Source organism: Ciconia boyciana, chromosome 2, assembly GCF_034638445.1.
Source record: "Ciconia boyciana chromosome 2, ASM3463844v1, whole genome shotgun sequence".
Taxonomy (NCBI): domain Eukaryota; kingdom Metazoa; phylum Chordata; class Aves; order Ciconiiformes; family Ciconiidae; genus Ciconia; species Ciconia boyciana.
Window position 1 is genome coordinate 146,184,784 of NC_132935.1, and position 27,626 is coordinate 146,212,409.

General features: G+C 35.3%; 1 protein-coding gene across 3 annotated transcripts in view; it reads left to right on the plus strand.

The window, feature by feature from the left end:
* STAM (signal transducing adaptor molecule) overlaps window positions 1-27,084 on the plus strand; it is a 39,339-nt gene extending 12,255 nt beyond the window's left edge. For 2 of the 3 annotated variants that reach the window (XM_072854402.1, XM_072854403.1), the window contains exons 2-14: window positions 1,166-1,250; window positions 7,949-8,024; window positions 8,112-8,207; window positions 8,756-8,902; window positions 9,209-9,299; window positions 11,166-11,358; window positions 11,688-11,782; window positions 13,060-13,148; window positions 14,829-14,916; window positions 17,563-17,617; window positions 17,957-18,110; window positions 20,445-20,620; window positions 21,683-27,084. In XM_072854402.1, coding sequence (XP_072710503.1) covers window positions 1,166-1,250; window positions 7,949-8,024; window positions 8,112-8,207; window positions 8,756-8,902; window positions 9,209-9,299; window positions 11,166-11,358; window positions 11,688-11,782; window positions 13,060-13,148; window positions 14,829-14,916; window positions 17,563-17,617; window positions 17,957-18,110; window positions 20,445-20,620; window positions 21,683-21,932 — 1,595 coding nt within the window. In that variant the 3' untranslated portion in view covers window positions 21,933-27,084. Of the gene's footprint in view, window positions 1-1,165; window positions 1,251-1,579; window positions 1,755-7,948; window positions 8,025-8,111; window positions 8,208-8,755; window positions 8,903-9,208; window positions 9,300-11,165; window positions 11,359-11,687; window positions 11,783-13,059; window positions 13,149-14,828; window positions 14,917-17,562; window positions 17,618-17,956; window positions 18,111-20,444; window positions 20,621-21,682 lie in introns of those variants that run through there. The other variant, XM_072854404.1, reaches the window with a different exon arrangement.
* The last annotated feature ends 542 nt before the right edge of the window (window positions 27,085-27,626 follow it).

The following is a 27,626-nucleotide window of genomic DNA, read 5'->3' on the forward strand; positions in this document are numbered from 1 at the left end:
GAATAATTCCTTGTAACTTTTGGAGATTAGAAATTTTGCTTTGTCTTTCTCTTCTCTGCAGTCTTGGAAGTGCTAATACGGATAATGAATCTTTCCTGGCAGATAAGTTTTTATAGGAAATCTTTGCTTCCTTTCATAAAACTAAGTAGTCTGAGACATTCCCTGAGGGATGGTACTCATTGCTGAGGCATATTTTGTGTTTTGTAGATTAAGAGGTGAATATTAGATGAAGCAGGGATAGGAAACAAAGTTTGTGTGCTATTCTGTGCCCGTTCTCCTTCTGTTAGGTGAATAATGGAAACTGCTTGTGTATTCCCTTATGCTCTCCAGCCCTGATCTGATCTATCAGTGTTTAGATAATCTTCCATTCAGCTGCAGTGACACTTTTATTTATTGTTATCCTCTGTGTACGTAAGCTTTTCTGGGGAAGAAATAGGGAGGGAGTCTATTTTTTTTTATTTTTATTTTTTGAAGTGGAATCTATTTCTTCTCTACCTGTCGTCTCTATTTCTTCACTCTTCAGCAGGGACTCTTCTTTTCCTATTGAAAAGATTTGGAAGAAAGCATCCCAATGGCTTCTATCAGATTAGCTTTGGTTTAGCAGTCTTTATAGCTGAAAAGAAACAGTGGAATATATCATCCAAAGCAGAGATGAGAATGGGGAGATAAAAGTTTAGTGATTATTTATGAATTGTTGAATGCTCCTTGTTGCGTTGTAATACATAGAAAGGAAATGCAAGACATAGCAGTTTAGTGTCTGAGGAAGTGGTATATGTGGTTGTATCTGACTCTGCAAACAGTGAACTAATGCTTTGAGTATTCATATCCTATTAAACTTTATAGTTCCAAATGAAAAAAAAAAAAATCTGTTGGTAGCTATACTACTTTTGTCATATTCTGGGTATATCTTTATTAAGTGGGAAAACAACCCCAAAATATATATTTGCTTATGAGTTTAAATTCATGGCCACAAGTGAACATTTGGAAATTAGAAAGAATTAAGTATAACAGTTTTAACATGGATTTATTAAATATAGGAATTTGTCATGCATTTAGCTATATACAAAGAGGTAACGTTACAACATCTTTGTTGACAATGTTGTTAAATTATTTTATATTTAAAAAAAATAATTGTATTTTGATTTACTTGTACTTTATTCATCAGAGAAAGCAACCAGTGAGATGAACACTGCAGAGGACTGGGGCCTCATCTTAGACATCTGTGATAAAGTTGGACAGTCACGCACAGGGTAAGTGACTTTAGAAATTTCCTCCCCAAACCTTTTAAATTTTGTTATTTCAGTCTCATACTCAGATGAGAGGAATGGAATTTTTGTTATCTGGTATGGACTTTTGCAACAGCTCAATTTAACTTCAGTTTATTACAAGTAAAAGGAAAATGTATGGATTTTTTTCTCAAATATTTTGCAATGCTTCCTTTGGGGATACTAGCAGATCTGTTAAAATTAGGATTTGTGTTCAGCAGCTTTTCACCAGTGTAACAGAATAAATAAACTGATATGTTTTAGCAGTGTCACTGTAAACCCAGGAGACTTCATTAGGGATTTTTTTTTTACAGAATCATAATCTAGGTTGGAAGTGATCTCCAGAGGTCATCTAGTCCAACCCCCCAGCTCGAAACAGGTCTAATTAGATCAGGTTGCTCAGTACCATGTCGAGTCTTGAATGCCTCTAAGGTCAGAGTTTCCACAACTTCTATAGGCAACATGTTTCAGTATTTAACTACCCTCACAGTAAGTAAGTAAGTAAATAATTAAATAATCCTGCAATCTGATTACAATTTCCCCTGTTCCAACTTGCCTGTTGCATCTTGTCCCATGACTGTGCAGCTCTAAGAAAGAGTCTGGCTGCATCTTGTATGTATTCTCTGATTAATTAGTTGTAGAAAGCAGTAAGGTCCCCTTTTAGTCTGCTTGTCTCAAAACTGAAAGCAGCTCTCCATCTCTCTTTGTATGTGACTCTCCTCTGACCATCCTGGCAGGCCTCCATTGGACTTACTGCAGTGCATCAATATGCTTCTTGCGCTGGAGAGCCCCAAACTGGGCAAAGTACTCCAGATGCAATCTTACAAGTGCAGAACAGAGGGGAAGGATCACTTCCCTGCCCCTGTTGGCTGTGCTGACCACTTGTTTGACCCAGGATGGGGTTGGTTATCTTTGCTGCCAGGCTTCACTGCTGACACCTGTCACCCAATAGGACCTGCAGATCCTTTCCTGCAGATCTGCTTTTTAGGTGGTCAGCTCCTGGCCTTTGCTGGTGCAGACCATCCAAAATGCAACACCTTGCCCTTGCTCTTGTTGAACTTGATGAAGTTCCAGCCTGTCCAGGTCCCAGTAACCCTGCCCTCCAGTATATTGATTGCTTCCCCCCAATTTGCTGTTGTCAGGAAAGTTGCTGAGAGTGCATTGCCCCCCATAATTCAGGTTATTAGTGAAGACATTGAGCAGTGTTGGTCCCAGCAGAGATCCCTGAGTTACTAGTAACCCCACTAGTTACTGCCCGCTAGCTGGAATTTGCACCACTGGTGACAACTCATTGATCTTAGGAGGCCAGCCAGTTTTCCACCCATGTTATCCTTTTATGCAGCCCATATTTCAACAGTTGGGTGATAAGGAGACTATATGAACTTCAACTGTTTGTCAAAACTTTGCTAAAACCAAGGCATAAAGCATCTACTGCCCTTCCCTTGTCCTCACCAGCAGACCACCAGTGTCTTTGTCATAGAAAGCAATGAGGTTCTGTGTTTCTTCCCCTTGTTTTGAGAAGCTCTTCTCTGACATCAGGGCTTTGATAAATGTACATTTTGAAAATGTGATATTAAATTAAACACATCTTAATATGGGCCACTAATGCTTCCATTATTGATTCTTTACTGAGCTCTCTCATAGGCTTTATGCATACACTTGTTTTTTGGACATGAAAAGTTGAAGTATAATTTGAGTTAGCAAATAAAAAATACAGTTTAAGGACATTATTTCAGTGTATCTATAGTGTTTTTATTCAGTGTAGTTTAGGCTTTGGAAATGTTTTAAATACATCTTCTCCAAGCATTCCCTGTAACAATTTAGGTAAGGAATAGCCTCAAAAAGAGGATTATGCCATTGCTGCTGTTTAGTGAAAGGCTTGTCTGAGAATGACTTGGATTGCCTTGTAAGACTGTGGGAAACAGTATGAGATGCCAGACAGCAAATTCCCACCTGGGACTTTTGTTGCAAAGGACAGGTTTGCAAATAAGCTTATTCCTTGGGATTAGAGATGGTCTCTAGAGGAGTACTTATAAATAGCATGGCGTATTGAGACTTCTGTGCTGTTGTGTATAACTGTAGTTATGATAACAGCTGGCAAGTTGTTAATATTGTTTCATACTACTCTGTATATGTAAACCTGCATTTCTGCTCCTTGTGCATGTTGATGCTGAGCCTGTAACAGCAATTATATTATTGAAGTCTTCAGTATTCTATTTAATCACTGAAAGTGTTTCCGTAGGCAAGACTTAGTCTCACAGCAACTTAGCCTGAACAGTGCTCAAACGTATGTAGCTGCAAGAGACAGCTGCTTGGGAGTACAGACAAAGCTAGAGGTCTTCTGGTAATGTGCAGCTGAATTTCTCTGGGACAGCTGGAATTCCTGTTATGATCTGTGGTTTTTGTTTGTGTGTCTTTGGGGTTTTTTGTGTATGTGGTTTGTTTGTTTGTTTGTTTGTTTTTAATAAAAGAGTGGTTTTATCCTGGCTGTGACTTTAACCTTTGTAATACTTACCCTGCTTGTAATAGGCTGCCAGCTGACCCGTTGCTTAAATTCAGGTTTTGTTAAAACTTGCTGATAGTGGGTTTTCTTTGTTTTGATGGATTATGTCATGCCATAGGAAGGTAAAGCAAGACAAAGTTCCCCATTAAGAAGTTTAAATCAGGTATGCTACGCTGTTTGAAATTCTCCTGCAGTTCAAGTTCCTGTGGCAAGGATGCTAGTTGTCTTAACTGGGATCTGCTTTAATCTCTTAACTAATTCTGGTCCAATACAAGCTGTCTGTTACTGTTCTTGGCAGAATTTTAGATTATAAAATCTCTGTTTTATGGGTTTTCTTTGTACCGGTCTGTAAGCACCATTGCATGCCTGCAGCATTTTAGACGTATATCGTCTTACACCTGAAGCCACAGTAGACTAGAAGGACTATTCTTAATTAAGTGGCACTTTCTGTCCCACAGTGTTACATGGCACATCCGCTCATTTAGGTCTGCCAACAGCTTGTTTGAATCCAGAGTAATTGTTGGAAACCTGTTATGTTACAAAGGCGCTACATTTTCTCTTAAGATAAATTAGTTACAGTTCAGTAACAGAATTGCTACTGTTAATTTTTACATTGCAATACCTTCCTTGCAGAGAAATGCCAGTTGCTAAAAATTTTATCTTTCTTCCCTTAATCCAACCAACTAAAACAGGTTTTAGCAAGTTAGAATTCCACTGAATCTTTCTCTTTGACTATTTTATCTATTTTTTGTGAATTTCAAAATCTGATTGATTAGTTGATGACAGAATTTTCATAGAAAACACTGGAAAGACAATAAATTGAGTAATATTTTTAATAATATGCCTTTTTTACAATAGCATATATAAAATTTTGCCATATGTAGTATGGAATTAACTTGATAATTTCTGTGTGTTTCACATATCAGGTTCTTAAGATGATCTAAAATTTGTCTAACAGACAAATAACACATTTTTTTAATCTCTGAATTTGTTTTAGGAACTCGTAGAGCTCAGCAGTTGCATATTGTTTGCATCCCATTTTTTTTTTGAATATTGGTCATTCAGTGAGCAAGTTGCCTTTTCAACATGGAAACATGATTAAAACAGAGGTTTTACCATTAGAGGCAATCTTGTTCTGTTTTTATACAGCATTATTGAAAACTTGTTTATTTTAAAAAATTTTATCATATTCGACTGGCATTTTTAAATCATCTGACTACAGGAAAGGTATAGATTTTTGCATAGTGTTGGCTTTCTGCAATGACAATGCTTACATAACTGAATCTATAGTTTATCAGCTCTGAGTAAAATAAGTTATAAAATTTGAATGATTCATTAAGCAGAATAAAAGGGAAAATTAAAGGCCACATATACTATATTTTAGCATGAAGCGCTCCCCATTCCTCAGTCAGTTCAGTGCTAGCCAGTTCCTGAGTCTAATTCTGTTTGCATTTGGCTTTGAGATGGTTGTACCTTTTGTATTAACTTAATGAGACACATCAGTCTTTATGGTTGAAACTATCACAACCTCAGTTTTTCTCCAGAAAAGTTACCTAATAAAAATGATGGCTGAAAAAAAAATGAAGTCAGTGACTGGGAGAAGACATCAATGGCTGAGAAAATAGAAATGTTAATTGCAGCACTCTCTGTTGGGGCTGGGGGTGGGTATTGAAAAATTGTCATAGAGAAACAGTTTGTCTATATTGCTGCTTGCTGATCTTTGTCCTGATTCCTTATGGATTAATCACTGTCCCGGTGAGTCAGTATTCTGGTTAGCTGATTCTTCTTTGGTTGTTTTTGTGCCTGCTCATACAAGAGAGAACAGTAAAATTGCTTACTTCATAGTCTTCCAAACTAACTTCTATTTTTTTTTTTTCCCCACCCTCAAGTTACCCAATCTCAGTAGCATTTTACATAGTCATTGCAGTGTATGTCTAACAGGCTGACCAAGAAGCTCTTTGACTAGCTTGTTTCTAAAGGAGCAAGGAGGAAAATTGAGTCACCTGTGTAGTCTTGAGCCCCACAGTCAGTTACCTTAGACTGTAAATGGGCAATAAATTCCTGAAAATACATGAAATGTTTTGTGCAGAGTAGTATTTTAGATTCCAATTGCTGTTAATTTTGCCTTTGTTAAATAAAATATAATCAAATACATAATTTTTTTACTCTCTAAAACTAAAACTGAAATTTATTGTGAGTGTTTTCTGGATATATTAGTATATAATACCATGGCTTCTATTTTATCTTGCCCTATTTTCCCCCTTCTGATTTGTTGTTCCCACTCAGTTTGCTGCCTCTGAAATTTTGATTGTAGAATCATTGGAGCAGAAGTGCAGCCCAATATTTGTATAGCACCGTCTGGAGAGATGCCTAATAAATAGATAGAATTCTGTTCTTGCGGGGTGCGTGCCTTCCCTCTGATTTCTGCATAGTGCTTCTCATAATTTACAAACAAAGTTGCATGATGAATTAATATGAAGTAAAAATAAGGATTATAGTTCTGTCTAGAATAGGGATTCTTAGTCTGTGTGACTAAACATTGGTAAGCCTGGATTTTTTTTTTTGTATAGATGTAATCAAAAGGTTTTTTTAAATGTTTGAGCATGTTAAAACATTAACACTCAAATATTGATCATTTCTGTTAACTGAGCAAATAGATTTTTTTTTTTAAATTATTTTTTTAAGGCATTCTTATGAATTACTGAGGGGTTTCTTGTTTTTTTTACCTTTTCAAAATTGTACTTGACACATGTGGAAGATCATTTGGCTTTGAGACTTTCTTGTTACTTTATTACTTTTTAATAAGACTTTGAATTCCTTAATAAAAAAATCTTAGGCTAATGGTCCTTTTCCTGAACTGCTAAGCTCTTGAACCTGCACCCTAACTTTATAAATACTGGCTTAACAATTAATGGACATACACTTTTTTGTGCTTGCATTCATATCACATTGGTAGTCCTACTCATAAATTAATGGTTAAAAACCCCAGTTATTTCTGAAAATTTTAGTATGTATTCTTTCTCAATTAAAGTGAACATATGAGAAGTCTTGGATAATTAATAGGTAAAAGGCAGTGCTTGCCTTATAGCCTTCATTTGTAATAATTGGTTATATGAAGGTATACACTGAGTGATATGTAGTCTTGCTGTGTGACAGCATTTTCTATAATTAGTACTACTAAATATGAGGTGGACATTTCTGTAAAATGTAGACACTGCCAAATATAGTATAGCCAAGCAGTGGTGTAACTTACACCTAAGTTTCATGTTAGTTCTTGGGTATCAGTTCAATAGAAAAGTAATTTTGCTTTAAAAAAAAAAAGTTACTATAAATACTCCAGAAATGCATAAATTCTTAGTTTAAATTTACCTTCTCTTTTCCTCTTTCCCTACTTACCCTTTTTCAGAGTTATCTTTTCAGGGCTATTCAACAGGTAATGCTTGTACGCCCATGATAATTCCTACCCCAGCCTCACTCAACCTTCTACCACCTTTAAAGACAGAACAAAATAACAGAAAGTCACACAGATTTTAATATGCTAAACTGTGTCTGAAACTCCCATTCAAATTCTTTCTTAAATTTCCTTTCCACATTATTTCTATCTACCACAACGTAGGTAAGACTTGAATTCTGTATTTAATTGTTTTGAAACTTCAATGTAGAATGTCTAACAATTTTTTTAGCACCTGTTGGTTCATTGCACATCTTCTTTATAAATGCTATTCTGTAGATTAAAAGAGACTCTGAGGAACGTAGTGGTGGTAATTTAAAAAAAAGTAGCAAAAAGGTGTTGGTAATCAGTGTGCAAGCAAATGTTCTTACATATGTATGTGAAATACGGAGGAGTAGGTGCATGGACTACAGAGAATTACAGTTCTCTAGTTGTAAGGGATTTTATGCATTTCTGGAGCATTTACAGTAATTCTCACTAATGCAAAAGGTAATGTAACTTACTGAGAGGTTTTGATAACTAATAAAGCTAGCAATCCTACAGATAGAAATGGCTACAACTGTTAATGATGTTAGCTTATTTTTTTTAATGTTGCACTTATAAGCTACTAAATAATTTACTGACAATGTTTGAGAGAGCTTGTTTGTTAACGTTGTCATGCATTGTCATGTGTGCAATAGGAAATGTTTATTCCATTACATTTTTTAAAATCTGTCTTGTGTTTTTTAGGCCTAAGGACTGTCTCCGTTCTATTATGAAGAGAGTGAACCATAAAGATCCCCATGTTGCTATGCAAGCATTAACAGTAGGTTCTTTTTAATGTAGTGCTTTTCCTTCCTGAAAAGTTATATTGCAAAAAATCTTCTCTGAGTTTTAATCTTTCTTTGTTTAGCTTCTAGGAGCATGTGTATCAAACTGTGGTAAAATCTTTCATTTAGAAGTCTGTTCAAGAGATTTTGCCAGTGAAGTAAGCAATGTGTTGAATAAGGTAAAGTATTGCATTGATTTATACAATTAATAGCAAAGTGAAATCAGAGAATTGGGGTTACCTGAAAGTGGAATGGAATCTACTTTTGGAAAACTGGAAATTTGGTGGTGGGGGAAGAATACAAGATTACTGGGAAGACTGTGTCTGTGAGAAAGAACTTCCTGAATGCCGCTTCACACTACAGTTACTTATGTATTCTGTTTGGGGGAGGTGGCGTGTGGTATGTTAATTTATAAGTATACAAATTCATTTTCATGTTAAATAACAGCAATGAAACACTAAATACAGATGTGGTGAAATGAAGATAATACAGGGCTTTTATATAACCTTGTTTTACTTTATTTTGGGCCTAGTACGTATTGTACTAGTACAAACACAACGCTGGTGTACTATTCTCCCTTTCTAATAAAGGTATCCCTTAGTGATACACTTGACTTCAAAATCAAGTCTCTATATAGTTTATATTGACAGTAACATGAAATTATTTGAAATGAAGGAATTAAGAACAGATTCCTACATTATTTAACTAGTTTCTACTGTTCTTGCAGGGTCATCCAAAAGTTTGTGAAAAGCTGAAAGCCCTTATGGTGGAATGGACTGATGAATTCAAGAATGATCCACAGCTTAGTTTAATATCTGCTATGATTAAAAATCTTAAGGAGCAAGGAGTTACCTTCCCAGCTATTGGTTCACAGGTATATTAAATTTCGAGGTTGTTCTTAAAGGGTATAACAAATTATTTTTATCCTCAGTTCTTAAAGGGTATAAAAAATTCTTTTTATCCTCAGTTCTGTATTTTACAGTTTGTAGTCTTGAATTCTGTGATGTGTTTGGCAAACAAAATGAAATCTCTTGTCTTAATAAAACATTCCTTTGAGCGGTGAAATGCTCTGATTTACTTTACATTTTTATATAGCAGATGAATACAAATCAAAATGGTGAACTTAATGCATCGTCAGTTTTTTATTGAATTTATTTTTATATCTTTCACTTTTGGCTAGGCTGCTGAACAGGCAAAAGCAAGTCCAGCTCTAGTTGCCAAAGATCCTGGTACAGTAGCTAACAAAAAGGAAGAGGAGGATTTAGCTAAAGGTGAGTGCATTTGCTTGCTGATCTGATGAATATATTCGTAAATGTCAAATAAAGCAAGAACAAATGTTTTGCTTCTTTTCTCTATGTGAACAGTATATTTATGGATTGTGGTTATGGTTTCTCTTCCTTTCTTTTTGTACCTTTCCTGGAGGGTTAGAGAGTAAAACCATTATATGGGTAAAAAGTATGAAAAATTCCTGATTTTTACTTTTTTTTTTTTCCCCTTGCCAAACTGAAACAACACAGTAAAAAATCTACAAAATATGTTAAGGACATGCTCCACTATGCAAATGTTTGATACAAGTTCTGCACTTGGATTTTCCCCTCTTCCTGGGGCAAGTGAAGCACATTCATTTGCAATTTAAACATTTGATGGAAGGAGAAAATAAGGATTAAAGTATAAGTTGTATGCAAAGTATTTTTAGTATACTACTTTAAACTTTTATTCCTTTGAATACTGCTGCTGTAGTATACTTCAAGGCTTTGATTGCTGTAAGCATAAGTGGCTGTTAAATGTCTCGCTGCAGTCCCAGTAAATAAAACTAGAACAGCTTCTTTTCATTTACTGTTGTACTCAGGTATACTTAAAGGTCATTTAATGATCTTATACCAGACGTGTGAAGAGTTATTCTTAGAGTGGTTTGATCTTTATGGTCTTGTTACTGTTTTTTGAGGTCAAACTTCAGCAATGTAAAGGCATCAGATGTTAACCCTTGTATATAGCATGGCTTTGGGCTTAAAGTTGTAACAATGGCTGCTTACTATATGAGTGAAGTTCTTGCGCTAGCAGTTGGTGGATGTTTGCGGTTTCTCATCTTTGATAGAATTTTTTTTTTGTTTAGCTATTATCTAATATAACATGGATTTATTTAAATCGCCATTAGCCCATCTGTATATGTTACTAATGGTTTCTTCAACAGTTGACCCACCAAAGTCTACTTTTAAAGCGATCTGTGTCTCAAAGGTTCATATTCTGCATGGGTTCTCTAATGTTTTTTCTCTTGGTTTTTTGTGTCCTGCTCTGTCCCTTCTTAAACATGATGATTTTTTTCACAAACTTGGAGGAGTTTAATATGAGTAAAACCTTTCTGCTCAGTCAAGTTTAATTGCAAATGACCAAGAAATGTAAAATTATTCAAGGAATGATAGGGAGAGAAAAGGAATGGACAAAATTTTGCTTATCTAAGCAAAAATCTTTTTCTTAACTATGAATTAAGGAGGCATTTTTTTACTGTGAGGGTGACTGAGCACTGGCACAGGTTGCCCAGGGAGGTTGTGGAGTCTCCATCCTTGGAGATATTCAAAAGCCATCTGGACATAGTCCTGGGCAGCCAGCTCTGTGTGACCCTGCTTGAGCAGGGGATGGGACAAGACGACCTCCAGAGGTCCCTTCCAACCTCAACCGTTCTGTGCTATTCTCTGATTCTGTGAATTCAGGCTAAAGACTCCTGATCTAACAGAGATACAATGTGTACCTGAACAGCTGTATCTTTTTAATGTTTCAAACGATCTGGAAAAGGTCAACATCATGTATATGCTAGTAAGAATGTAAATACTTTACATCAGTTCAAGGTAATAACAATAATATAATAATAAAAAATGGATGACTTCACTGAGTTATCTTGTTTGTGCTTAAGTGCTATCTATTCATCCTGTCCATGTTGAAAGTAAATCTATGGGCAGAATTGTGCTTTCTAGTTGTAAAACATCTTTTTGGTTTTTACCATTATTTCTAAGTGAAAAGCAGAAGTTGATTATGATGCAACAGGAATAGAATTATACTAAAAGTTTTTACAGAGTTAAATTTTCATATAATTCAACCCATTTTTATAGGGAATTTTCATGTGAATAACTCTTCTTTTGTAGCTATTGAACTGTCACTGAAAGAACAAAGGCAACAGCAAACAACACTTTCCAGTTTGTATCCAAGCACCTCAAGCCTTTTAACAAATCACAAACATGAGGGCCGAAAGGTTCGTGCAATCTATGATTTTGAGGCTGCTGAAGACAACGAATTAACTTTTAAAGCTGGAGAACTTATAACTATCCTTGATGACAGGTAATTTATATAGAATGCCTACTAGAAGTATATTGGACTGTAAAAATCAGTCAGGAACAATCATGTCTTAAATGTAGAAGCATTACATAGGAATACGATTGCAATAAAATATATTTACGTATTAAATACTGTATTTAGTTATCACCTAGATTTTTTACATACAGATGTAATTGCATAGATTCATGTATAAAGATTTCTGCATATATACAAATTGTATTTATGTACAAGTAATATAAATGCCTTGTACAGTGCAATTCTTAGGAAAATTCCGTGTGAGTGTGGGGTTTTTTTTTTTATGTATGGGATTTTAAATTTTTTTTTATTTTTAGTGATCCAAATTGGTGGAAAGGTGAAACTCATCAGGGTATAGGATTGTTTCCATCTAATTTTGTAACAGCTGATCTTTCTGCTGAGCCAGAAATGAGTAAGTAACATTACATTTACGTATATATGTTAAGCCTTGCCATGGCCCAAGGGATATTTCTGTAGTGATTTACTTTCCCTATTTCCTTTCCCTTATGATGGAGTTCAGTTGCAAGTTAATGTGATATTCGAAGTAAAACTGAGGAGCCTTGCTGTGCTCTCACAAACAACAGTCATATCTTTATGTGTCAGATCAGGGTGGCCCAAACTGGCATCTGATGCAAAGTATGATGCTGTCTACTGCTGGCTTTGTCAGTAGCTTCCTTGAGACTCATTTAACAACTCCATTGACACCTAGATAAATGTTAGGCAACAGCAGTTGTTTTTCCAAACTGCCTTTTTGACTGGTTGCAATGGTATATACCTAATCAAGGAAAAACTGAAGGCCCCTGGGCAGATGGGAGTTGGAGACAGATTACCACTGTTCAAACAATTCAAGAAACCTACATACTGTAGGTATGTATGTGTGCATAACGGAAGGAGGTTTTTTCTGCATACTGGTTATCTTCTTGTATCTATTTATATAATTCTAACCTACTCTAAATAGTTAATAAAAATATTAAACATTAGACAAGGTTTTAAAATTCTAGAACTGATTTCTGTAAATCTGATAGGTTTGCAAGAGTAACCTCCTGTGATCTCAATATGAGTGTGCCAAAGGTGTGAGCAGGTCAGCAGAATTATGTGCTATAAGTCATCTGTTCTATGTTAAGACTAACTGATAAGAGTATGATAAGAGTAGTATTTGGCAGCTTTTCTTGTTGTGGCCTCCACTGCAGAGGAGTGAGATGCTTTTGCAGGTACTATTTGATGGAGAAGGAATAGCAAAATTTGAGAACTTTCAATTCTATACTTTGCTCTGGAGAAAAGAAGGCTCCAGTTTGTCGTAGATGATTTTACCAGTTTTCTCTTAAACCTGACTCGTTAACCCTATTTCTTCTGAACGCTCTCTCTTAGTCTGTTTTCCTGATGACTTCTTAATAAGTATGTTATGTGCACGGAGACTACGATAAAGGCATTTACTTGCTAAAACATGTTTCTATTAACCTTGTGTGAACTGATGTGTCTTTTTATGCAATTCACAGATTTAAGAAAATTGTTTAAGCCTATGGAGATGTTTTTGGCCTTCAAATGTCAACAAAATATTAATTTTTTAAATTTTCACAGTAGATGTTTCAAATGCAGAGAACTTAGGCAACATGCTAGCTGTATAACATTTATGTCATTGTTTTGTTTATTTTTATTTTACAAAATAAAATTTACCTGTTTATCTTACAGTGAAAGCTGAGAAGAAAACAGTGCAGTTCAGTGATGAAGTTCAAGTAGAGACAATAGAACCTGAGCCTGAACCAGTTTATATTGATGAAGTAAGCATGATAAAAGTACTGATTTTTCAACTGGTGGTATATTTCAATATGTGATGTTTAACTCTTTCATCCTGTACTTCTTCAAAAACAATTTGAAATATCAGGAGACATAATCAAGAGAATGGGAAAGAAAAGTTGATTTAATTTAAAAAAAATCTTCATTATTCTAATTTGTTCATGTCTCTTGAAGTTCTTAGGAATTTCTGAAACTGAATTTGGAAACTGCATTCCATTTAGGGCCCTACTCCAGGATTGTACAGCTGTTCACCTCCAGACTAGAAGTTTGGTGTGGAGTGATGCAGTTGCTTTCAAATTTTGCTTTAAGTACCTCAGGAAACCTCAGAGATACCCATCTTGAATGCTGTCTTAGAGTTATTTCCAGTATAACCACCACTGTCTTCCCCCAGTCTGAAAGATCTCTTTCCTTCTCTGAAAACTGTGAGCTTTTTGTTGCTCTGTAAGTAATATTTAGTAAGATTCGCACAATTTCACTGTAGCAATTCTGCAAGGTTCCCAGGAACTCTCAGCCCAGGATGTTTTTCCCCTGCCCGTTCCCCCTGCCCCGGGGCTTAGAATTGTTCTCTTTAGAATTTTTCCCTTTCTCTCTCATGACCTTCCATTTCTTTCTCAACTAGGGTTCTGTCATTGTTTTTTGAAATAAAAAATCAGTTACTGCCTTCCTAAAGTCCTATTTAACGCCTGCATCAAATACTCTTCCTCCCAAGAGATATTAGTTTGTAATCTGCCGAAATAGCTTATCTCAGGCCTGCCTTGAGGTACCTTCCAGCTTTTGTCTTCTATTATTCCACATTGGTTTATGTTTTAGTGTCTTGTTCTTTTAAAAAAAATTATCATAGTATAATTTTTAAGGAAGTAGTCATTTGGCTTCTTCCTGCCTTTCCTGGGGTTAAGGAGGAAAAAACATGGTTTCAGTTTCCACTTTGATATAACCTATTAAAGGCTATTTATTTGATAGCACTCAGCTAAAAAATGATTTTTAATCATTTACATATAATTTTGGTTAAGCAATATAGTTCACTCCAAGGCATACTTTTCAAAGAGTTTATGCCTGTTAATTTTCCACTCTTTTGTATTTTTATAAATGGGTTGCACTTGAACTGATTAATCAAGGATGACTTATTCTGAAGTCAACTCTGTAACCCCTCCAAACGCCATCTTAATAAAAACCCTTTCATATATATTAGTAATGACATTGCTCATGTGCTGATAGGCCTCATACACTTAAAAAATGCAGGATAATTTTTCAGTGAATTTGGTTTTAAGTACCCATTTATTTTTAAGTACTCTCTCAATGTATTCTGTCAAAACATTTGCACTAATCCCACTAGGTGGTAGTATTGCATATGTAATCACTAGAATGGAAAAATAGAAACTGCTCAGAAAATACTGTTTAGAAGGACTTTTAGGAATAAAGGGGTATTTTGCACATTCCACTTGTCACTACTAATAATTTTTATCATTTGGCTTTTCCTTGTTCAAGCATCTTCATTCCTGCAAAGTAGCATGTAGGATTTTTATTTTCTTAAAGTTAGTCTAGATGATTTCAAGTCCCAAGAGATCCAAATGGCTGTTGTAAATAGCTGCTTTAATTTGCTATCCTGAAAGTGTTAATTCCCCCCCCCCCCCACATATGCCCTAATTACACAATTTGTGTTCTAGGATAAAATGGATCAACTCTTGCAGATGTTACAAAGTGCCGATCCATCTGATGACCAGCCAGACCTCCCAGAATTGCTTCATCTCGAGGGTAAGAAAATCTCATGGGTTTTTTTGTTGTTGTTTTCCTCTCTAGTAATTACCTATGTCAAAACAAATTGGAACTAAGCTGAAACTACTTCAGCTTCATGTGCACACCATGAACATGCCTGAGAAAAGTGCCTGAGCCTAATTATCTTCTCACTTCCTCTTTCCCACATCTAAGAGACCAAAGCGCAAAACTTTAACTTAAAACAAGCCCACTCATCTCTCAAGGAAACTATATTCCATATTCTTTTCCTTTTCAAGACCCAGGAATACTTAAATCAATGTTATTCATCTATTTTTTTTCCTCCATAGTGTAGCACAGCATGAGTTGCAAAAGGAGTGTCAGGAAGATTCCATGAGAGGAAGCAGAGATACTACTGAGGCTTAGAATAGACCTATGGGTGTCCCACATGCTTTTCACTTGCATGCGTATTTCTATAGGACTTTAATATTAGCAAATACCTTATAGAGTGCTACAAATTAGACTAGTCCTTTAGACTCAAATTATTCAGACTACCTCTTCAAAGAGGAATTATAGACCATTCTACCTGGGTTGATAGATGCAGCAAAAATTTTGGAAGGGAACTTCGGAGAAGGAAGTAAAGAAACTTACCCATTACGAGGCAGAACATTGGCTTAAATTGACGATTCAAATAGGACCAGACTTTGTCAAGAAAATGACAGATTCCAGATCTCTCTAGAAGTTAATCAGGAAAAAGTGCATAAGCTTGTAAGCTTTTGGATATCTCCCATCTTTCCACACCTGTCTGCTTCATCATACCCGTCTACTTCATCATAAATGAATCCTGTTTTAGGAACTGCACATCAGTGACATGTCTGCACCTATTCTAGTTCCACTAAAGCTAAAGGGGGGTAAAAAGAAACATGAATGTTTTTATTCTTTCAAGTACCAAATATAGTTATAGAGGCTGTTGTCTAAGAAGCAGATTGCCTGTATCTGGTCCAGGACAGAGGCAAAGAAATTACAGGTATGCTTGTCAAACAGCCTCCAAATATGGCTAACATTGGGATCTCCTTTCAAAATGCATTGTGAGATCATTAGAACAATGCTGAATTTTATATTAAACCGTGGGACTACTAGAATCTGAAAGCTGTAGTGTAGTCAGATGATCGCTCCCCAGCTACCTACAAGAGCGCTTGCCAAACATATGGCTGTGTATAGTTTTACAATGCCATATGCAAGACTGTACTTGCTCTACACTCAGGTAGGCCTTGGGTAGCTACTATTTTTGGCACGGTTTCTGGGAATTTTGTTATAGATGTGTGTTGGATTTTGTGTTCCTACCAGTGGTGGCAGGTGCTGATCAACATTTGACAAAAAACCACTTCATTTTCTTCTGCCATCTAGATGTCCACTCACAAATGTCTTCAAATGGGAGAGGTCAACCCAACACTTTCAGGAGCCTAGGGTTTGTGGTTGACAGCAGTGCAGTCATCATGTTGGCATACAGACATCTAAGCAATCCTTGTCATGCCTTTTACCACACTTTGTGTTATATATAAAAATAGGCAGAACTTACACCAGGTTTTTACATATTTTCCCAGCATTTCTGCCAATGTGTTACTGATCCCAGGTTCAAAGAAGCAGATGGGTGCCTTTCATACAGCTCCTCTTTCACCTGCAGCTGCCTTCAAGGAACACATCAGTGATGGCCTTTCACCTGTCATGGCCCAGAGGCTTTCAGGACCTTCTGCATCTCTAATTTGGGAAAACTGAGAGTCAAGACAGTGTTTCAGAGCTGTGTATAATGCATTTAGGTCATCTTTGATGGCTGAATCTTATTTTCTCATCTCTCAGTTTGAATGTTGAGTGGCTCTTGGGATTAAACACATCTCTTGGTTAATGAATAGTTCATTGCTTGGATAAGTGGGCACATTTTGTATTCTGGAGTAGGATTAGACTTTCAGCTTCCTTGTCTGTTTATTTTACATTTGAGAAACTCAGTCTTTCTGTTAGTTACCTGTGGTTTGCTTGGCAGTTACATGAACTCCATGTCCTTGTGCTGAAAGCTGGTGGGGGGGTGCATTTTTGTTTATTTTAATGCTTTTCCATTCTCCTTCTGGTAAGTTTTTGTGTTGGTTTTTGCATGTGTTAGTGGTTTGAAAAAGCCCCTTTCCCCCAATTAGGATTCCAGTGAGGTAGCAATGTGCTATTAGTGTCTTTGATGTGCAGATGATTTGAATCATTACAACCTGTTTTCCCCTTCATTGTTTTGTACTGATGTTAGTTGAGCACGTGATCTTGGTTGCAGTGGCAAATTTTCTTCCTTGAAGGAGAGATCACCTTTCAGATTTACCTGAACTTTTTTATGCAAAATAGTTGCAGTTTTACACTCCCTGGATGTTAAATGTGTTTTGTTCTGCTGTATTTTTATTTTCTTTTTAAAGTGTACTTTTAAAACTGTACCACTACTGAAAAATTCTGCTGGATCTCGTTCTTAAATTGTTCATGACACTGCCTCTGTTACTATAACTTTTTTGACATACAGATTGTAGTAATGATTTAAAAAAAAATTTGGACTAGCATCTACGCATTTCTATCTGATAATTTTTTTTTAAAAACTACTTTCTGACTTGCAATATGGAAATCTTTATTACTCTGATATATTTTAATGCCCTTCTATTCTAGCAATGTGCCACCAGATGGGACCTCTCATAGATGAAAAGTTGGAAGATATAGACAGGTAAAAAAGTACACGTTTTGACTCAAGTTAAGATTAATTCTTAAAAATACCAGTGTTGTTACTTAATGATATTGTAATCATTTCTGTGAATACTGGCAAAGAAAATAGGTATATTTATTAGTAGCTTCTCATCTGGGAGGAGATGTGAAGGTTTTTTTTTCCCTAGTCACATAGTATTTTATAGTAGTGTACCATTTGACATTCTGGCACTTGTCAGGCATTACTTCACAGGGAGTAAGAATATGTTTCTTATCACACCTCACGGAAGTTTCCCTGTATTGTCTGTTCTGTACTTAAGTTATCTAAATTGTAAAATAAGCTGTAAAATATATTTTCTAGGAAACATTCGGAACTTTCAGAGCTCAATGTTAAAGCAATGGAGGCTCTTTCTTTGTATAACAAATTGATGAATGAAGACCCAATGTATTCCATGTATGCAAAACTACAAAACCAACAGTATTATATGCAGTCATCTGGTGTTTCTGGCTCTCAGGTATGTATGTAACCTTTAATAGCCATTGATGTTATCAAGTACGTACAGAGCTATGGTTGATTTCTTATAAATTATTAGTGATAAGCAGTTTTTCACGAGCTAACTTTTTTACAAAATTTGCTCAAATATTTTTATACAGTGTACTTCTCTACATTACTAAAATAAATATATACTGATAAATAAAGTGTGGTGGAGCATGTTGATTGCAAGTAATAATTTATTTCCTATTTCTGCCCTTCTGTTCCCACCCCCTTCGCACCCTGAGTTGGAAACCTCTTTTTATGATCTTTGTTACCTCAAAGCTAGGTTAAAATCATTGTGCTGCCTCAGAGACAATCTCAAATGAAAGATCAGTGTTTTCTCTCAACACAGTACGAAAAAAAAAAGTTTGTTTTCAGCTGCAAGCTTGGGATATTCTCCTTTTGCAGGTTCTAACACTTTTAGTTGTTTTCTGTTCGATTCTTTCTGATCAAGAAAAAAGCCCATCCTGTGCTTTGAGTTGCACATAAAATTAAAAATTAAAGCTGCCAGGGCTTTGCATAGTGGGTGAAAGAAAGGAAAGAACCAAAGGAGTACAATTCCTGTTTAAGATTATGCCCTCCCCACCCTAAAATCAGTCTGTTCCTTTAGTTTCCTATTTTGAAATATCAGTAGAGAGCATTTAGCATTTAAATTACTGAAGTTAAAAATTATAATTCTTTCATGGCAGCATTTCCATGTAATTGACTTATCTCCGAGCAGGTCTTTTGGCTTTTTCATATACTATGGTATTTTTAAAAGGTCTTTTAAACATTTAAATTTTTAATTCCATAGTCTAAAGCACACTTGCTGTATTCTTTTCCTGTTTATAGGAATATGGAACACTTTAAACTGTTTCTTCAATAGTTTACTTTCTTTTTGAGTGAGTAAAAAAATGCAAGCCAATTTATTAATACCTACACAGTATTATATAAATATTGAAGCAGATTTAGGTCTTTTCACTTCCTACAATATGTACTTTCTTTCAGTGTCTTTTAAAGAAGAGGATGTATGTTTTTGCAGTGTCATTAAGAGGAACATTGTCTTCCGTTTATATGTGATAAACAATCATGTCGTGACCCTATCAAATAATTTTAATGTTTTATAAATGGTCATGTTTCTGGGGATTCTTAAAGGGAAAAACTGGATTTTGGGGTGAAGATGAGCCAGTATAAAGTTATGAAAAGTTAGGAGGTCTCGTGCCTTTGCTGCCTTCTAAAATTCTTTTGCAATATTGATATGCTTTCTATGAATATGTCATCTGAGATTCATGGATCTTAAGATAGAAGATCATAAACTTACATGAACTCAGCATGAGACCTGATAATTTCTTCTAGTAATTTGTGTTAAGCCAAATAATTCATGATTGAACAAAAGCATAGGGTTTAGAAATTTCATCTTGATTTAGAATACAGTTGACACATCTACTAAACAAGCTTTTCCTCTAGTTAGTTGTAAAACATTACCTTATTTTCAATTGAAATTTTCTCAAGACCTCTTTTTCCCTTCTGCCCCGCTCTAACAATTTTACAATGGCAGTCTCAACAGTTACATGAAATGATAGGTTAACTAATGACACACAAATAATACGTTATTGGCTTTCCATTTTAACGATTCTTCTTAGTGAAAGTTATCTGAGCATCAAAAAGTATTCTTCTTGGGACTGCTATTTGTTACATGATTTAAATCCTTCGGTATTGTAGTTTAACCCCAGCCAGCAACTAAGTACCACACAGCCACTCGCTCACTCCCCCCCCAGTGGGATGGGGAAGAGATTTGGCCAGTTTGGATCAACTATCCTGGCTGTGCCCCCTCCCAACTTCCCGTGCACCTGGCAGAGCATGGGAAGCTGAAAAGTCCTTGACCAGTGTAAACACCACTTAGCAACAACCAAAACATCAGTGTGTTATCAATATTATTCTCATACTAAAATCCAAAACATGGCACTATACCAGCTACTATAAAGAAAATTAACTCTACCCCAGCCAAAACCAGCACAGGTATTTTCATTCAAAAATAGAAGCTCTTAATTAGCATGAGTGATAGTCACTAAAATAAAATTTGGAATACAAGTTTTACAGTGAACTATTTGATCTTTTTAGTACTGGAGCCTGAGGTTAGAAATGTAAACAGTGTCCTTTGAAAATCTGATAATTTTTTTGTACTGCAACACTTAATAGAAGACAATCAGTTGCTTTCTATTAAAACATCTGTAATAAAAGGTTTGAGAGGCTGTCTTTTAAGTTCTAAAGTCAGATATTAAATACCAAATTTTCTTGTATTTTATTTTTAATATTCCTTTATTTAACTTCCTAGGTTTATCCGGGGCAACCTCAAAGTAATGCATATTTGGTGGCAGGGAGTGCACAGATGGGCCATATTCAAGGCTATAATCTTCCTCCTGAACAACTCTCTTCTCTCAGCCAAGGCACAGTTACTCCATCTGCCAGCTCAGTACTGCCTGGTCAGCCTGCACAGACGTCTTACACAAAGTAATTTTAAATATTTTCCTATTCAAGTTTAAATCCATTTAAACATAAAGGACTACAGATAATATTTAAAGGAGATTTTTTTTCTTACAGAAGTATAATTTTAAACACAACTGAAAAATACTTCAGTGCAATTATTTCCAGTGTGCTTTTCATTGGTGTCATGTATTTGGTAAAAATTCCTGACAAACTTCAAACTTTCCTGTGGTTTATTAATTTTCTCTATTTTTAAATTTTATATATGAAGAAATATATAATTTATGTATTTTTTTCTTTTAGATAAAATTATGCTGGCTCTGCATAATTTCTGAGATAGGGTATATTGTATTGTTCTTTTTTTCAAATATCTTACCGTGGAAGCATGGGGAGAATTCTGCTCATTTTGGGAAAGAAGTGAATGGGCTATGAATACTTACTAAAACTTATACAGCTTCCCCATATAACGGAGCTACAAGTGGCTTTCTGTTTTGGATAGATGCCCAAAGATGCTAAGCTTTGGCTAAGCTACCTATATTGTGAAAAAGTTTTGAACTGACCTTAGGGAAAAGATTAGGGTTGTTTTTTTCTTTTGTACTCTCTGTATGAAATAATTTTATTTTATAAAGTTCGGAGAGACATCCATCTTGAGTTATTAAAGTATTTGTTAGTCTCTGTCCCCCAAAGTTATTTATTTGGTGTGGTAAGACATACGTTGATAAAGCAAGTTTCTGCATGCTTCACCTGACTTGTTTTGGTATTTAAAACAGTTGGTTGGGTTTTGGTGTTTTTTAAGAGCAGAATGGAAGATAGATGGGATTCCATGTTGCACTTTAAAATAAAACAAAGTATAGATTCACAGTCTAGTTTTAAATCCATGAGAGAAATGTTAGGTGTGTTTAAATCTAAGGAGTAGATTTTGAGTTTTAATTGCAATATTCATTGGCTACAGTTTTAAATATGCAAGGTGTCCAGAGTTAGGAGATTTTTGTGTGCATATATAGAACAGCTGAAGAAGCAATAAAGTGTTGCTGTTCTGTTGGTAAATTGTTTGTTAATTCAACTTTAAATTATTATTTTTCTTTTCAGTGCAATGGTTGGCTCTGTTGCTGGAAATACTTACTCTAACCAGGCTTCAGTGTATAGTCCACCACCTGCTACTGTTGATGTTGCTGCTTATCAGAATGCTGGAACTAATATGTCCCAGGTGCCAAACTATAACTTAGCATCTACACCTCTGCCACAGACAGCAGGCAGTCAACAAGCACCTCCACAACAACCACAGCCTCCGCCACCTCAACAACCACAGCATAGCTACTCACAGAAGGCTCTGCTATAGAATCCAGGACTTCTGATTCCTAATCTTCTTTAACCTCTGCTAAAGGCAGTTGGCAATTCTATGAGTTTCTTCCTTTAATCTCTTAAACTTTGTTTATCCTCAGCTTAATAAGAATCTATCTTGGTGAACAAGTTCAATTTGCACTGACTTTTTAGGATTTTTTTTTTAATTTTGCAGAGGAACGGATATATTTAGGACATTTAATTCCTTTTAAAATGCCTAAAAATTGGTACAAGATTATTTATGTCTGGTAAAATTGGCTAGTCTGTGAAAACTCAACACTTGCAAACTGTTGTGGCATATATGTTATGTACATAATAGTGTGTGATTGCAATAGTGGCCATTTCGTATAGCTATGGTGATCATGTGAATATATTTAACACAATGTTTAAAAATCGTTTACTTTATATTTTATTTTAATCATGAACTGACAACCATGTTTCATAGTTTTGTCTAGTTTTATGACAGATGTGATGTCTTTTTCCATTGCAGGAAAAGCAGTAATTCTGCATATCGTGGTTACACTTACAAGCTAAGGTCTATATATGAATTTACAAACATCTGAGTCTAGGTTTCATTGCTTCTTGAATTGAACACTAGTGTGTCATGACTATTAGATGGCTTATCTACCAAAGTAAACTAGTTAACTAGTAAGTGATTTGGGGGGATAACAGCAAATTATGATTCTGCTTCAGATATAATTAATAACTTAAAACTACTATTCAGAGGCTGCTAAACATATCATGGGACCATACAACAGGATCTTGCATTTTATCATGAGAAGCACGTAATTTATTTTTTCCAAGTTGTTTTTTACAATGAGAACTAGAACTATATTCAATGTGTGTTGGTAGAGATTACACCAAAGACAGAGTAATTAAGTTGGAGGAGAAACAATGGAGTTTTAAACTGGAACACACAACATGAATAACACTACTTTATTCAAGTCTTCTTAATTAGAACATGGAGAATTACAGACATTTAAATCACTTTGCTGAACAAACCTTCAGGGCTTTATTTTATCTCTTGTGGCCTTGCTTAGCAATTTGTTCTGTTTACTGTTCTTACACAAACACTTCTGCCTTAAACATCTGTTTCAATTTCCAGTTGTACCATTTGAGTTTATTAGCCCTTTTATAGTATGAATAGTTCATGAGGCATCTTATTTTCATTCACTTGCAGGTTACTTTGAATTCTCTTCTGCAGCAACATGCATTAGCCTTTTTTAAACCCTTGCATTTCTCAGTAACTTAGCCAGGTGGCTCTTTCAGGCATGATATTTTCTTTCTACAGCTGAGGTGCTGCAAAAGGAACATGGTGATGGAAGGCAGCATTTTAGATATGCCTGATCAGAGTTTCTTGTACAAAGGCGGTTGTTACTTTGCATTTGTATTCAATCAGTTAATGCATCCTGCTTTCCTCTTATCTTTTCCAGCAGCTCTAATTCCAATTAGAGCAATACTAGATGGCTTCAACATCAGATCTGTGTTTTCAGTCTTGTTAATGTGTATGTCAGAAATTGTTCGCTTTTGTGTACTATATTTTAGTGTTATGCTTCTGGAATTAAATGTTGCAATTGTACGTTATGCTGACCTCAGTTATCCCATACACTCCCGCATCTGTTCATAGTTACCTAACAAGCCTTTGTTTCACTATTTTAATAGACACTGGTATTTTGCCTGTTAATGCTTTCGGATGACTACTGTGCATAACTTCTAACTGGGATGGTTATAAAACGTGCCCATAGCTGACGTGTTCCAACTGGGGATGTTCTAGCCAGCTGGCTGTTTTGATACTAGTATTTTCACATATTGTTTTTCTCCAGAATTCTTAAGCACCCTCACAAACTGTCATTACTTCAGTACTTGGTGTCATCACAAAAGTCTGTGGAATTTGAAAGGAAATGCTAAAAAAAAAAAAATCCAAGATATTGTGTCATAGATAATTTTTAATAGATTGAAGAGATGATTTTCTTTAGAAAGGGCATGTAGTATCATTTAGATAGTGTTCTCTGTATGCCTTAGGTACCTTATTCCAAAATCAGAGAAACAATGTGTATAGAAGTGTATAATTTCTACACAAAAGTGAAAATAACTTTTTACTCCATAGTTCTTAGGCCCTGATTCAAGGAGAAGCTTGAAGCATCAAAATAGTCCAGCTGACATTGACTATTTGTATTCTTACGTTTTCACATGTTGTGTCACATGTTCCCTAATAAGGGCCTATGGAACCTCTGTACAGAAATGACTCAGCAAAAATACTTTTTGTTACTAATTTGTCTTTGTTTTTAAAATTTTTGAAGTCTTCTTTCCTTAACACACAGAAATGCTTGTTCCTGGTTTCTCCTTTGAACACTGAAAACTTACGCGTATCTTAAGTTTTTCTGCTTTCCGACTTACTTATTTGGGGCATTTATCCATTTTTAAGAAAATTAAAATCACCTTTCATTTGTGTTCATCATGACCAAAAAACACTTTCTAAAATGCAATGCCACTATAAATTCAGTATAATAAAAGTTGTGAAAAAAAGATGGACATTTTTTATTTTCCTTCATGCCTTTATTAGAGTCACTGCTCTAAGGTATCTCCTGTAACAAATTGTGAATTTTACTTGACTTAAAATCAGTTTTCATTGTCCACAATTGGTGCAGTAGATAACTAGATTTTTAGGTTCAGAGTCTTAACGTTTCTGTTGCATCCTACCTTTTCCATTTCAGATGCAATTTTCAGATTAAATTGAATTTGGAGCTGTATTGCTTAATGTTGATTTTTCTCACTTATCAGAAAAGATTATTTAGTCTTCTTGCTTGGTTGTGTCCCATACGCTAGATACTCTAAAGTGATGCCTCCTCCTACCTTGCTAGATGCTTGCTAGGTGCACTAATTCCTTCACTCATCCTCTCCTGTCCTCTCTAACTGATAATTTAGCAAATATATTTCAATTCACCTCCTGTCTGCTGGTTTAGTATCATGAACCTGGAGATGCCATTGCTGGGGCTTCTCTGCTGTGATTTATTCTGAGAGTCCTTGTTTAGGCATTGTTTTGACCAAGTTCACATACGTTCTGTCTTACTATGGTATTGAACACTGAAATATGGATGAGAGGGGGGAAAGTACATGTACTGCTACTGTATGGAAAAGCTTTTTAGCAAATAAATAAAGTGTCAGAAAGTTAATTTATTTGAAAGTTAAGAATCCCTGGAAATGATATTCATGTTCCAATAGAAGACCTAATTTTTGAATGTTTTGTTTCTTTACATGTAAATTGTCAATGAAAGGCTAAAATGTTTTCATAATATTTTGTATAACCCTTTGTTATTTAACCCTTTCATTAAGGAATACAAAAATGTTAATTAACTTCAGAAGGGGTATTTTAGTGGCTTGGTTATCATGAACTGGAGCAAACTCTGGAAAGTGCCTTCTGTGCATTTCACTTCTATAAACAAAGCTTGTTTACCCATGTGTTTCATCTCAATTTATGTGGGCATAACAAACATGTCAAGATTTACTGCAAAGCATCCCAGGAAAAATACTGAGGCAGCGTGTTAAAATTTGCTACACTGATGTCATGGCAGTATGTTCCAGAGTGCACAGTTGCAGGAACTGTTGCAACATATTTACCCACCTCTGTTTAGTAACTGGAACCCATGTAGATGTGTATTTAATGTCACCGGCCAAAGTACACGTAGACAGCAGTAAAACAACAGTAAAAAGGAACAAAATATAAGAATTACTGCATGCTTCTCAACAGGTGTGGAGCAGCATATTGCCCTCATGGTACAGTTACTATTCATGAATTGGGGGGGGGGGGGGGCTGAAATTTAATTTGAGTAACCAGAACTTCAGAGAATTCTGCCAGATTGCAGATACTTAGATGTAACAAAGGAGATAAATTTGCTTTTAATAGCATGTACATATTTTGCTGATCAAATCTAGGCTGCTATTATAGTTCTCTGATTTCATCTAGATGGCAAGAACATCAGATTTACACTGGAGAACTGCTTAATACCTCATTCTCCAATTTTGTTAGTATTTTCTCTCATATCACTCACATTTTTCACTTGTATTTCAAAGATATCTGTGCAGTCTTTACATATAAAGGTCTTACCTTATTCCTCGTCTGCTGGGTTTCACAGAAAGAATGAAAAAGAACATCTCTAATTACAGCAGCTACGATGGCACTTTGAATTACATAACTGCAACTTCCTTTGGAGAAGGTGCATGTATCTGTTTTGAGGAACAAGGGAGCATAATTTTTCCAGTTAAAAATTAGGAGGGGATATTTTTTAAAGAGAAAGGTAAAGTAAAAGTTACAAAAACCTCCATTGCTAACAGCAGGCAGAATCATTTTTTACTCTGTTATTCAATCTTGGTAAAGCTGACAAACTCCACACAACAGATACTCCTTTTTCATTCTCAGCTGCAATGAATAATATTTGTCCTGGTTTTGACCTTCATGTTATATTAACCTTCATGTGTATACTATCCAACATCATAGTAAAACATGGGAAGGCCTTGACATTTGAACTTTTTGCATCAATATGTAAAAACCACCACATATATTTTTGAAGCCTTGTTTCTTAAACTAGGGTGTTTGTGTTTAAAAACATTCCATTTGTTAGTATGTAAATTGCAGATCTAAAGTTCACTTTTCTTGCTGCTACCTTGGCAAAAAGGTGGTAGGAGTTTTTGTTGTTCTATCCTGCATGTGCTTCTGGAAATCCAAATAATTTTTGTCTTTGTCATGAAAAAGAAAAGAAGCCTGCTGCAGTCTGCTTTGGTTTTAATAAAGTGTACACAGTAGCAAAGTGCATTTTTGGTTTTGTTTGTTTTGATGCTCCCTTTGATGTTGGCATATGTATATATTTAGATATACTGCACTGTTGTACAAGAATTGTTTTAGTAAATAACACTATTTGTAAAAACTGTTAATTGTTTTTGGTATGAATGCAAAATATTAAAGTTGGAGTATTTAGTTCACTATGTTGCAAAGTCAATTTATAAATTTGATGGAAGAATGATCAGAAAAGGACTTCCTTTGCTGGAAGGACTTGGAGATGCAGTAGGCAAGGTCTGTTAGAAGTACTTAGCTCAAATTTTCTGATTTCAGGTGAGGTGGAGGTGGGGTTTTGGTTGTTCTGAGGGTTTTTTGATTTTTTTTTTTGTATGATGCTTATGCATAGATTATATTATTTTTACTCTTAAAGGTTTTCATCTGTCATTAACTTCCTTCAGCTAAAATCCAAGTAATACATTGTACATCTTATTTCAAGTGTGCTGTTTGTCCTCTTTTTTTTGGTAAGATATACAGCATGAATATTTTAAAAGGGTGGTAAAGAACAAATGAAAGCAACTGTATCTGTACAGTCTAATGTATATATTTGCTTACAGATCAGTAAGCAAATACTGCCGGCAGCCTGACAGTTAATTTACACAGTTATTTGACAGTTAATTCCATTTCTGATGGCACTAACACCAAGTAGCGTAAAACTTGGTTGTTTGTTCTATGTGAAATGAGTTGAAGATCAGGCTAAAGCCTAGTTCATGAATCTACATTGCTGCTTAAAATCCTGTCACAGTTGAAATTTAATAGTCTTGACAGATGTATGCTGTGTTCTTAAAACAATGCTAAACTTTATAGGTTTCTTGCTTAAACCAATGTAAGTATCTGAGATCACCATGGGACTTTGGGAGC